The sequence below is a fragment of the Acomys minous genome (assembly GCF_964271855.1).
Source record: "Acomys minous genome assembly, chromosome: 14".
NCBI lineage: Eukaryota > Metazoa > Chordata > Mammalia > Rodentia > Muridae > Acomys > Acomys minous.
In genome coordinates this window covers 107,272,699-107,285,451 of record NC_140496.1, presented here as the reverse complement: position 1 = coordinate 107,285,451, position 12,753 = coordinate 107,272,699, and the positions used below count along the sequence as shown (strand labels likewise).

The window sequence follows — 12,753 nt, the reverse complement described above, 5'->3', positions numbered from 1 at the left end:
TCTTCTCTGATGCTGTCTACTCATTTGGAGGTACTGTGCGTGTTGCTGACAAGTGAGAGGAATATGACGTTATTCACGCCTGCAGTGAAAGCTCAGTGGTAGAGTTAAAGGAAAATATTCCCCTTAGCTCATAGCCCATCTAGCCTGACTAGTTCGTGCAGGAGCCTCGGGGCGAGTGAGGGGGGATCACAGGGAAAACACCATCTGAGCTGCTTTATGTCTGAACTTGCGGAGATGGCGATGGTAGGCAGGATGGTGCGAACAGGGCTGTGAGGTCTAGGTAGTGAGACTGGAAACGTGGAGAAGGGACAGGGAAGGGAAAAGAGACATGCGCCTGCCCTTCCCTCCTTGTGGACCATGAAGAGTCATATGAAGCAATGCACCAGAATGTGCTTGGAACGATAAATTCTACACAATGCAAGTTTACGTGGGCTCAGAAAAAGATGAGATCCCAATTGGTGATGGCATCATTGTCCAGTCCACAAGGTTTTAGATGATTTTGATGATTCTGGTCAGGACTTCTGCCGTAATGATGCTTGGACCACCAGGATTTGTGACCGTCTGCTCTGAATGTCCTGAAGGTAAGAACTGGACGCTAGGCAACAGTCACTTCTCGTGGTAAAAAGATGAGCAGATGCTTCTAGAAGACAAATACAGATGGTGAGGTGCATTGAAAGAAGCAGAGTGTCTGGACCGAATGCCTAATCGCCTTCCTTGTTCCTGGTCCCTCTCCCCTCAGTCAGTGCGAGGGACACACAGAGAGAGGCTTTGTCAGAGCGGAAGAACGTTCTTCCTTGTGTGCAAGAGTTCAGTCTGAAGAAAGAACTTTATGGCCATCTGCCTCGGCTTCCAGTGCCCTCACTGTTAAAAGTCACCTCTCTGGCTAAATTTCTGTGACCCTCTCTCTACTCAGCCACAACACAAGCCTTTGCTCTCAGAAATGGTCTTCCTCATACTCCACATGTAACCATGTGTGTTTAGCCATGGCAACACACACTAGTAGGCAAATGCTGAGGAGGATAAAGCATGAGGAAGAGTGTGAGTTCAAGACCAGCCTGGGCTGCCTTCCTCGGGATGTAGCTCCTTTGGTAGAGTCCTTGCCTAGTGAGCAGGAAGCCCTGTGCCCAGTCCTCAGTGCCTCCTCAGACTGAGCATGGAGCGCTATGCCCACAATCTTGTCACTCAGGAAGTGGAGGTAGAAGCAAACAGAAATTTAGGGCTGTCCTCAACTCTACAGTGGGTTTGAGGCATCTTCAGATACATGAAATGGGATCTTGTAGACATGACAGGGCTTTGCAAACTCACAGACACTGTGATGGCTTGTGCAAGATCAAGTCAGCCAGCATTCTGACTTTGATTTAGGAGGAACTCATAAGTCCCTAGCCCAGGCTGAGAGCTGTTGAAAGGTGAAGGCTTTCCAGAGACGGACAGTTGGCTTCCTTTAGGGGTGTGACCTCATATGATTTGTCCATGCACCAGCGGATGGGTCTAAATCATGTTCATGCACGTGGCATCAGGTGTATCCTGTGGGTTATAAAGTAAAAGAACAGGCTATGAAGTTAGGAGGAGGCTTTTGGAGGAGTCAGAGCAGAGTAGGGGCCAGACATAAAAATACATTGTACATGTACACAAAATTATCAAAGAACTGTTAAAAATATCTAAAGACTTTTTTTTTAAATCTCTAAAGGGGAAGGAAATAAAACAAACTGTGCAGGTGTGTTAGTAGCACATGCTGATGTCTTGCTGTGGATTGAGCACAGGGTCAGAAAGGTCTGTGTGAGCTCATGTCACAGATCCACTGCCAAGGCTCATGGCACCTTTAGTGCCTCAGTGTGGCCCATCCTTAAGAAGCATTCTTCAGGGAAACCAGATCAAACCAGACTTCCTGGGACAGCTGTGGCTGTTCTCTAGGGCTTGCTTTGTGGGCAGAGCAGTTAAGGGTGGTAGTGCCCTGAGTTCTCTCTAGCCCTGGGGAAACCCTGGCCAAAGCTCTCTGCATCTGTAATCCCTACTGACTGGGTTCATGTCTGATAGGGAAATACTGACAAGTATCTCACGTTCTAAAGGGGACTCACTGGGCTGAGTGAATGTGTTGTTTCTCTTACCCCACCCCACCTCTTTTTCTTTAGTTGATTTTTCTGTAGCAGATTTTCACTGAACTCCCATGGAGACTGTTTTGCTTGAGGAGCTTCCTGTCCTCCTCCCCTCCTCCTCCTCATCTCCCTCCTCATCTCCCTCTCCTCCTCACATCCTCATCATCATCTCCCTCCCCTCCCTCCTTACATCCTCATCATCATCTCCCTCCCCTCCCTCCTTACATCCTCATCATCATCTCCTTCCTCTCCCTCTTGCCCCCTATGGCTCCAGAATTCCTCTTTCCATTCTCATGTCATGTGTGTTCTCTCCTCCCTCACCTGCATTCCCTGGAGCCCCTTCCCCTGTGTCATTGGCCCTTTCTAGTTTCCCACACTCAGTGCCCCAGACACACACACACACACACACACACACACACACACACACACACACACACACACACACACAAAATCTTTAGAAGCTGGGGTCTGAATATGACAGAGAATATGTGATGTTTATCTTTCGAGCCTGGGTTATTCCGTGGGTTGGAATATTTCCAGTTCCATTTATTTTTCCTCCAAATTTCATAATTTTGTTTTTCTTTATGGCTGAATAAAATTCCACTCTGTATTCGTACCACATTCTCATTATCCATGCATGTGCTTAAGTATATTTTATTTGTTCATAGCCACCCAAACAGTTTGGCTTTTAGCAGGGTCCTACATAAGTAAAGGAGTCATGGGATTGTGGAGCTGAGAGCAAGGCCTTGCCCATCCCATCACGTGGTGCCTGTGAGCGCCCAAGATAAGACAAAGGGTGCCCAGCGTCCTGTAGAACTGTGAAAGGATTACTTTATCTTCCCTCCTTGTTACCCAAGGCCCCCTTGTAGCTGTCTTTCTAATGCTGGGAATAAAGCCAGATTTAGGGGAAATGAATTAAATGTTTCCACAGTTACGGATTTCAAAGTAAGTATAATTACTATGCTTCACGACAGTCTCTTAATTTTCCATATGAATTAGATACTTGGCTTGTTGACACACTGTGGACTTAGAGCTGGTCTCTACTGAGAGCCTTCCTATTGGCATGAATTATGGGGTGGCTTGAGTAGGAACACCCCCATAGGCTCATATATTTATGTGCTCGGCCATCAGGGAGAGATAATAACTGAGAGGGATTAGAAGGTGTGGCCATGGTGGAGGAAGTGTGTCAGTGGGGGAGGCATTTGATTTTCAAAAGCCTAAGCCAAGCCCAGTGGCTCTGCCTGCGGTCTTCAGTTCCCAATGTAGAGCTCTCAGCATCATGTCCGCCTGTGCGCCTGTGCGCCACCGTGCCTCCCTCCATGATGATAATGGCTAAACCCCTCAAACTGTGAGCCAGCCCCCATTAAATGCTTCCCTTTTATAAGAGTTGCTGTGGCTGTGGTGTCTCTTCATGGCAGTAGAACACTGACTAAGACAAATGGTAGCGACCTGGCTAATCCACATACTGAACTTGGGCTCTGACCACACAGTAGGATCTCGATTCCTGTGTTTGCCTTTCCTTCATCTGTGACTCTGAGGGAAGGACGCCGCTCAGCCTGAGGCCTTTATTGCTCCTCTGGGAAATAGATGGCATGAGCAACCTACAGCTCTCACACTAACTAGGTGTCTGCTATCTCTGCGTTTACCCTCTACCTGGATTTCAATGCCCGCTGGTTGCCCTGTGGGTGAAGGAAGGATGGTTCTTGGAATGATTGTTGTCATTTTCCATGGCAAACTGAATGTCCATTGGTGAAAGCTGATGAAGTTACCCGCCCTTGCTTTTGACTGTCTTTCCCTTCCCATCCTCTAGAGGGAGCATTCCAGATCAACTATGGGTGTCTGTCCTCTGGAGCTTCTACCATATTACGATCTGTGTGAGTATGTACATATGCATAGGTTCAGGTTCGTGTGTGTATGTGTACTTGTGTGTGTACGTGTGTGTGTTCCTGTGAGTATGTGTACAAAGGTGTCTTCTATATCTTTCATCTTATTTTTTGAGACAGGCTTTCTCACTGAACCTGGATGTCATCAACAAACAACCTCCAATGATACTACTGACTCTCCCCTGCCCCCAGCCCCTTAGTTGGGGTTGTAGCTTCATGCCAGCATTCTCAGTGGGCTCGGGATTCCTAACTCAAGCATCCTTGCTTGCAAAGCATGTACTTTACCGACTGAGACACCTTTTCCAAGTGCCCACTCTTCCTTCCTTCTGAGACTGGGTCTATGACTGGGACCTGGGGCGCGGATGTGGTTGTATGTCTGAGCTTCAGAGATTGTCCTGACTTGGTCTCACCAGAGCTTGGGTGACAAAGCACATGTCCTCACACTCACTTCCCACACGTGTGCGGGAGATCAAACTCAGGGCCCTATATTTGTGAAGCAAACAGTGTACATATGGCTGCCTCCCCCCAGCTCCAAGTCCTGACCAAATCAACTGTTCTCATCAGCTTCCTAGATTCTCCCTCCCTGATGAGGTCCCTGTGCTGACCTTGTTTGACCTCCGCTGCTCTCTTGCTGAGAGCGTCAGCTGTGCAGCCTCAGGCTGCCCTTGACACAGCGGGCCTGGACAGTGACACAAGACTAAACCACACTGATGACATGTTTTGACCTGAGAGACTTGGCATTCCATGTGTTCACAAATAAGCAATCGGTAGGGACTAGCCGGGCTATGCGGTGAGGGAATCCTCAGAACGCTCACAACTAATCAGATTGCCGTTGCATTTCAAATTAACACCCATCATGACGTGTACCTTCTTGATTGTTATGTAGCATTACTTAAGTAGAGAAGCACACATTCTCTCAGGTTATCATTGAGGAAGGAGTGGGTCTGAAAAATCGTTAGCTGCTGCCTAGGTTAACAGAGTTTGTGTTGCATGGTGAATGGTTAATTCTGGGATAGGAAGGATGAAGGTGTCACTTAATATGGCCGGTGAGTTCAGGAGGTGCACACTTCTGGGCCTGTGTTCCTTTCCTCCTTCGTGAGCGCTCCATGGAGTCTACTTTGAAATAGGTATTTCTGCTATAAAGCCTGATAAATTATATTCCAGCTCTAGAGAGCGAGCAACTGTAATGTCACATTTTCTGATGTAGATTTTTTTTTCAGTACAGAGGGGATTAGATTCTGAATGTCTCAGCTGCTAACAGCCCCTCCCGACTTCCCCCAGATGAAGAACAAGGAAGGAATAAACTTCCCCTAAAGCAATTTGTCAGATCTACTTGGCACAGTGTGGCATCCTTTCTGAGCTGGTAAGGATGAGTTGCCCCAAGTAATTCAAGGGTTTGCAGCTGCTTGGAACATTGGAGAAAGGTCTCTCTAGTCTTTTATCATGCGTTTCACAGGGCTTAATGGGGGCCACCCACTAGCTATAAGTGCAGCAGCCAAGAGCTGTGGAGGTGGTGTGTTGGCGACATGCTTGTCACAGGCATGAGCACCCAAGTCTGGTCCCCAGAACCCATGTAAAAAGCAAAGAAGGCATGGGCCTCTCATATCAGTTCTGGGGAGAGACAGCAGAGACAGGAGGGCTCTGGGGTCTGTGGCTCGCAACACCAGCCGAGGCAGTAAGCTCTGCATTCAGTGAGGGACCTTGTCTCAAAGCAGTGTGTGGAGAGTGGTCAGGTGGAGTGTCTCCTGTGACCTCTGGCTTCCGTGTGCGTGCACAGATACATATCCCTGCACGTATGAGCTTACACAAAAGAATTTAACGACAGGTAGTTACACTCTAATGATGTCTTTCACTTTTAGAGTGTTCAGTGGTGCCTCAAACCGTGCTCCAAGTTTAATCTCCATACACCTGGCGGGGTGGTTACTTTTATGTTTTGTGTGTTCGGTGTAGCGTGAAGTATCTGTTGAATCAAGCCTTTCACATCATCGACTGACAGGTACTCATTTTTGTCCTTTCAAGCCTAATTGGTGGCTGTTTTATCTTAAAGTTGTTCTGACTGCTTCTGTGTCAGTTGCTGCCTGTGAAGCTGATCTTCTGAGTGTTGGTTCACTCAACATCATGGTTATTACATGGCAAATGCAGAATAAATTAGCTTATGATCTGTTTAGTGTAACCTACCACTAATGGAGTACATAGAAGCCTTTTAATCAAACGTCTTGACGGCTTATGACAAAACAGTGGCCCATGCAATTGCTCTTCCCTTTGGCTGGAATGCCCTTCCACCTTAGGGCTGCTTACCCCTCCCCCATCCTTGGGGACCCTATTTGAATGATATCAGTTCAGATAGGCATGGCCAGCACTGTCCCTCCTATAACCACCACACCTCATTTTTTTTTCCTGGGCTCCTCACTCACCCATGCTGTTCCCTGTAACTTACCCTTTGACACAATGACATTTCATTGTCCCCTTTCCTTGCCAGCTATATTAAACTATGACTCTTTGGAGCCTATTCTGCCTGGTTGATTTAACTTTCTTTCTCAACATCTTTCCTAGTCTACAGTGGAGTACGAGCTCCCAAGGCGTGGCTACATTCATGTGGGTCATGTGTATTGGTGCTCAGTAAACATATAGGCTCACTGCCTGCATGTAGCTGTGTGTGTGCCAGAGCGACTCAGCCATGGTCTTTGCTGCCTATGACGAGGCAGAAGTGATTGCTGGAGAATGCATTTGTGTCAGGTCTTGTTGTTCTTATGTTGCAGAGTTAAAGTTACGCCTTCTCTAGTAAAGTTTCGCGGTGCTTTGTGTCAATACTATGGGGTACTTTCATGACAGAGGTGGAGCTGGAGGTCTGGCCCCTATGAATACACTTCTGGGCACAGTGCAGAGGCGAGGTGCCTGCTCTCCACCCAGTGGCCCACCCACTCTTTGCTGGTTATCGCTTTCCTTTGATAGTCCCAGGACACAGACATAGATTCCAGGGCCACAGGCTTTTCGGCACTGTGTCTTCATCCTGTTTTGAAATTTCTCTCAAAGGGGGTTGGTTTATTTTTGTGTCCTGTATGCATTATGTATACATTGCTGTTGCGAGTGGTGGATTCAGAAGGGCCCTCTATGCCTTTGTCCCTGGACCCCCAGCCATGCAGAGAGCCTTGCTGGGTTCCGAAGTTGACAAGAGCACAGATTACAGCTGGTCTCCTTCTGAGAAGCTGCTGGCTTGGAAGGTGACAGAGAAAGAAAAGCATTCTTACCTGTTTGCTGAATGGTGACTGGCCTCTCTTCTTTTATTTACCCGTCTCTTCTGGCCCATGCCCCTTTAAACTTGTGGCATCCATCACCTCATTTACGCTGTTACCTTGACACATTGTAGGGTTGTGGACACAATGATTCCAGGGAAGAGCAAATTAAAACGTTTCTTCATGATTAGAAGGTTAAATGAGGTAAGGCCGAGGTGGTTAGTGGGGAGATAAGGGGTTCTAAGGAGGCAGAGCTCAGGGGACTCTCGGATGATTAGAAAATTAGGCTGGCTAAAGGAGGAATGTGGGTTTTATAAATTGCAGGAGCTGAGCAGGAATAAGGACTTTAGGAAGTACTGGTGACGTCTGGGTGCCTGTGCCTGGGCTGAGCCATGGCCCAGCATGGAGCAGCTCTGCTCTGAGGCTTCCTTCTTTTCTCTGGAGATTCTGGAGATAATTACGCTGGCACTTAACTCCCCCAAACCCAGTGATGATGACAGCGGAAGCGCTCATTCGCAGAAGCTCAGGCTGTCCTTGTTTATGTTTGATGGTGGCATGGAGGTCAAGCCCCACTTCCAGCGGGCAGGGGCCTTTCACTGTGTTAGTACCTTGTATGTTGCAGCTTATCTAGGCTCAAGGCTGCCTCTTTGTGTCTGCCACTAGCGTTCTATCAGATAGACTTCAGCTGAAGATGTCAAGCCTCACTTATGGCTTGTCCTCACTGCCCGTTTCCGTCTTTGGCTCTGTACCGAATAGACTCACCTCTCACCCGTTTTTTAACCACCTTACTCCCCCTGCCCCAAAGCACCACACACGCTGCTGGACTATGACAGGCCTCCCCCACCAATAGAAAACTCCAACAAGTGAGCAATGCTTTGGCTCTCTGCCAGCCCCCAGACCCAGGATGCGCATCTGAGCGTGGCGCCATGGTGGTCCACCGTAGTTATCACCTGTGTTTCCAGCCTTCTGTCTGCATTCTGCACAGTAAGAGAGAATGATTGGTTCCTGTGAATAAGCTACGCTTTCTTGTTTCTGTGCCGGCTTCTTCCATCTGGACAGACCGGCTCACACGTCTCTACCAATCAAAACATGCATTTTATCAAGCTCCATCTCAAATATATATCCCCACTCTCCCTCAGCGGCCAGGTGCAGTGGCTCCAGCTTTCCCTCTTCTTGGTACATCCAAAGGAAGGATGGTCTTGGACTGTTAACTGTGCTTAACACGTCCAATTTTCATGGGGTGCACAGGTGAAGTTTTTCTGTTGATAGAAACTTCTAGAAACAGACCCAGAAGTGTGAGATGGGAATGAAGCTGGGTCAGCCATGATGTGAAAAAAAAATCATGCATTTCCCTCAAGTGTTGGCTAGGTACCTGTAAAGTTTAAAGGGTACCACTATGCAGAGGGCGTGGCTAAAGAGAGCCATGTGAGAAGCACATCCTGGGGCTTCAGGAACTGGGAAGCGTGTGGTAGGGAAAAAAATTGCCGTAATTACACTGTGAGAAAAGTGCAAAGCGGGGGATGATGAGGCTTTGTACCTCTGCTGGTGCTGCCAGGTGGGTGGTGAATGGATTGGCAGGGCAGGGGAGGTGGAAACCATCTCCTATGACTGGAAACATCTTTGAGTAGGGAAGAAAGAGGGAGGCAGGCTAGAAGAGGAGAAGAAAGGCTCTGCCTGCTCTCAGCAGCTGGCACATAAAGGCCACCTGCTCGCCAAGTGATGCCCCTCTGGCCCTCACCCCGCCCCCACTCCAGCCAAACTGTCCTAAAAGTCAGAATCCTCTGATTTTTCTGAGAGATGATGAAGGGGACCCTGCCCCGCCCCTGTGACTGCTGCTGGGTTGAGGCCACTCAATTCTTCCTCCTTTTCTTCTTCTCTTCGTTGCAGAAGAAGTCTGTGTTTGTGGTGAGCTTCATAGCCTTGTGCCTCCTGCTGTTAGCCATGCGCCTTGTCCATGACACAACTTTCCCTTTGCTGCTGAACTGCTTTGGACAACCTGAACCCAGATGGATCCCTCTGTCCTACACATTCCGGCAGCCTCTTCGGACTCACTATGGATACATAAATGTGAGGACCCAAGAGGTAAGACGTGAGAGGGTTACCTAGGAGGGTATCCATGGCAACTGTTTTTCAGTAGGAACAAGATGGCTTCCGAGTCATTACATCTACCCGCTCTGTCCCACTGAGATTCTCTGGGTACCTGACAATATTTTCTGTTTTCTTATTCTTAAAGACCTCCTGGCACATGTCTGAAATTTTTCACTCCCCTCTCACATCAAACCACCAAATTACTGGCCTCCTATGGAGCTGAGGAAGCAATTACCTGTTTTCCTGGTGGTTTGGAGCCTAGCGTACATATCTGTCCGTTTAGATGCTCTGATCAGTGCCCACCAGCTGGAGAACCGACTGGCTTTATTTCCTGTAGGTCCACCTGGCTGGGGACAGCTCTTTATAGAATTTGAGAAAAGCATTTGTCTCTTTATAACTCTGTAATCCTCAGACCTAGAGCTAAAAGAAGGCCAAGCTGAATTTCAACATTTGCAGCGGTTGCAGAGATAATGGGATTTAACATCTTTCCACATTTAAAGGGGTTAAAGCCATTTAAATCCTGAGATCGCTGAACTTTTAAATCTTCGTAGCCAATTGGTGTCCCAGAAGAGGGTAGCGGAATATTGACAGCCAAGAAGTGTACACACTAGGTTAGAAGTCTCTGTGTGTGTGTGTGTGTGTGTGTGTGTGTGTGTGTGTGTGTGTGTATGTGTGTGTGTTCACGCGGGTGCGCGCGTGCGTATCCAAGAGCATACCTGCCCACATGCACGTGGAAGCCAGGAGACAATATTGGACAACTTTAAGATCTGATCTTCAGGAACTATCCATTTTTTTTGTTTTGATTTTGAGGTAAGGTCTCTCCCTGGTCTAGAACTCGCCAAACAGTAGGCTGACTGAGCAGGGAGCCCTAGATCCACTAATTTCTGCCTCCCCAGGGCTGGAGTCACTAGCGCGTGCCATTAAACCAAACTTAAATATTTTGTTTGACAGTTTTATATATGTATACTGTATGTTTTGATCAGATCCCCTCCAACTTCATGTGCTCCTTTTAAAACCTCACCGAGTACTATTGGCTTGTTCATGTGTGTACTACAGCCTCTGCATGTTCTTATGTGCAGTGGCCCTGTCATGTTCAGGGAACACCATTAACAGTAGTCTTTTGGTTTTTGTTGTTGTTGTTGTTTTTTGGTGTGAATTCTTAGGAATCTAACTTAGGTGTGCATACTCACATAGAAAGTACTTACTGAGCCAAGTCCTGCAGACCTGTCTTCAGAGTTTCACTAGCAAGCATTTGTCTCATAAAGTACAGTAGAGGGGGGTAAAATCCTCAAAAATAACGTGAAACATATGGAGGTGGCGAGACTGTTTTCACAGTCCTTTCTGTGGGATGGAGTAAATGTGAGACACAGTGATATCAATGCAAAGTCCAGGCCGGTTTGCGTTGTTGGTAACAAAGATACAGTTAAGCCACAGTGTCACACACACCTGAGGAGAATTTGGAGACAAATTCCTGGTGGACCGCTGTTTTGTAAACACCCTGGAGAGAAGGGTGGCACACAGCTCTTTTGCGGCCAGTGGTATGTCTGAGTGTTGCTTTCTGTTTTTCTCACCCTTTGCACATTGTTTCTGTATCTCCAGGATTTATAGGCTGTTTATTAGACCTGTGTAGTTGAGGGAGGCAGCATTAATAATATATAAATTCCTCAGAGTCCTTGATGTGTATCCTCTAATTAGTTTTAAATTAACTTTTGAAAGTCTCTTCCTTAAATTTGTTGAGTGTCCTGATAAATTGATTACCTGTGTAAAAATGTGTCTTTTAGAGAAGAGCTCGCTTCGCTCTTGTCTCTCGTTATTTTTATCTTTTGCTGTCACTTAATAGTCTATAACTCTGAAGCATGGGTTAATCACTTCACCAGTCCTGTCACCGGCTGAAAATGGGACACATAGATAATGTATCTCATGAATTACACTCATGAGGAATACACCGCTAGATAGTAAAACCCTTTGATTTGTCTAATTATTTGTGAATCGAATTTTGGAGTAGTCCCAAACGTTTCTTCCTATTGCTTTAAGTTTTGTCCTGCCTATGCTGCCATGGTGCGTTGTGCCCTCCCAAACTGTGAGCCAAAATAAATCCTTCCTCTCCTAAGTCTCATATCTCCAGGTATTTGGTCACAGATGTGAGGAAAGTAACCAAGACAGTCCTTATATCATGTACAATTACAATTAAATAAATGCACCATGCTTCCCTTAGGTTAGTCTGCACATTGATGTGGGTGTTGGTCATGTCCATTTCTGAGGGGACAGCAAAGGGAGGCGCTTCCCTTTCTGCACCTTCAGTCATCATGACTTGAGGGTCTCAGAACACTGATTCAACTACTTATCTCTATGGGTTAGGTTCTTGAAGGCCTTTTCATCCTATCTCACACTACCTCACACACTCGTCCCAGGGAAACACTGGGACTATATATAAAGAACCAGTGCACAACCTTCTTGAGGTGAGAGTGGATCTCACAAGGGGGTAGAGACTGTCTTGGCAATCAAATAAGTGTGGAAGCATCACTATCCGTGATGCAACCTCTTTTATTTTTTTCTTAAAGAATGGTTTGTTTCAGCTTAAACCTCATGATTATAGGCAGGACAGGAAATCAAGCAAGAAAGGAAGCAGAGACTAGTGAGAAACACTGCTTATTCCTAGCTTGCTTTCCAGTTTGCTCAGCCAGCCTTCTTTACAACTCAGCCAGGCTCTACCCTGCCTAGGAATAGTGCTGCCTACACTCCACCTATCAGTCATTAACCAGGAATCTTTCACAGATGTTGCCACAGGCCAGTCTGCCCTGGCCATTCTTGAATTGAGGTCCTCTCTCCCCAGGTAGTTGTGTCATGTTAACAATAAAAACCAATCAGCATAACCTGCTTCTTGACAAGGTCACACATACATATTAATGTTAAACCATAACCTTTCCTTTCGTGTTCCTCCCCAAGATCTCATGATAAATCATAATATTAAGTACATTAGAATTTTTAAGCATCCCATAATGTTTTAAAAATTCTAACATAAAAACATTTTTATCAAGACTAAATCTAAAGGACCATTCTATGATGTTAGGACAAAGTGACCATATTATCAACTGACATTGAACATGATTTTTTAAAAAAAGATTTATTTATTTATTATGCATACAGTGTTCTGCCTGCATATACACCCACAGGCCAGAAGAGGGTATCGGTTCACATCATAGATGGTTTTGAACCACCATGTGGTTTCTGGGAATTGAACTCAGGACCTTTGGAAGAGCAGCTGGTGCTCTTAACTTCTGAGCCATCTCTCCGGCCCTCAAGATGATTTTAAAAAGCATGTCACCCATGGTGGTTGAAAAAAAAACCCACATACAGATTTACACTTGGCATTATTCTTTAAGAGACTTTTTCCCAATAAGAATTCTAACCATTACCTTTAAATTATCAATTGTAGTCGACAGGGCAGGGACAAAT

General features: G+C 46.5%; 1 protein-coding gene across 5 annotated transcripts in view; it reads left to right on the top strand.

Annotated features, from left to right (window-relative positions):
• The window catches only part of ST6GALNAC3 (ST6 N-acetylgalactosaminide alpha-2,6-sialyltransferase 3), a 498,355-nt gene that overhangs the window by 193,895 nt on the left and 291,707 nt on the right, over positions 1-12,753 (top strand). For 4 of the 5 annotated variants that reach the window (XM_084756393.1, XM_084756396.1, XM_084756394.1 and 1 more), the window contains exon 2: positions 9,097-9,291. In XM_084756393.1, coding sequence (XP_084612519.1) covers positions 9,097-9,291 — 195 coding nt within the window. Of the gene's footprint in view, positions 1-5,196; positions 5,340-9,096; positions 9,292-12,753 lie in introns of all 5 variants that reach the window. The other variant, XM_084756395.1, reaches the window with a different exon arrangement.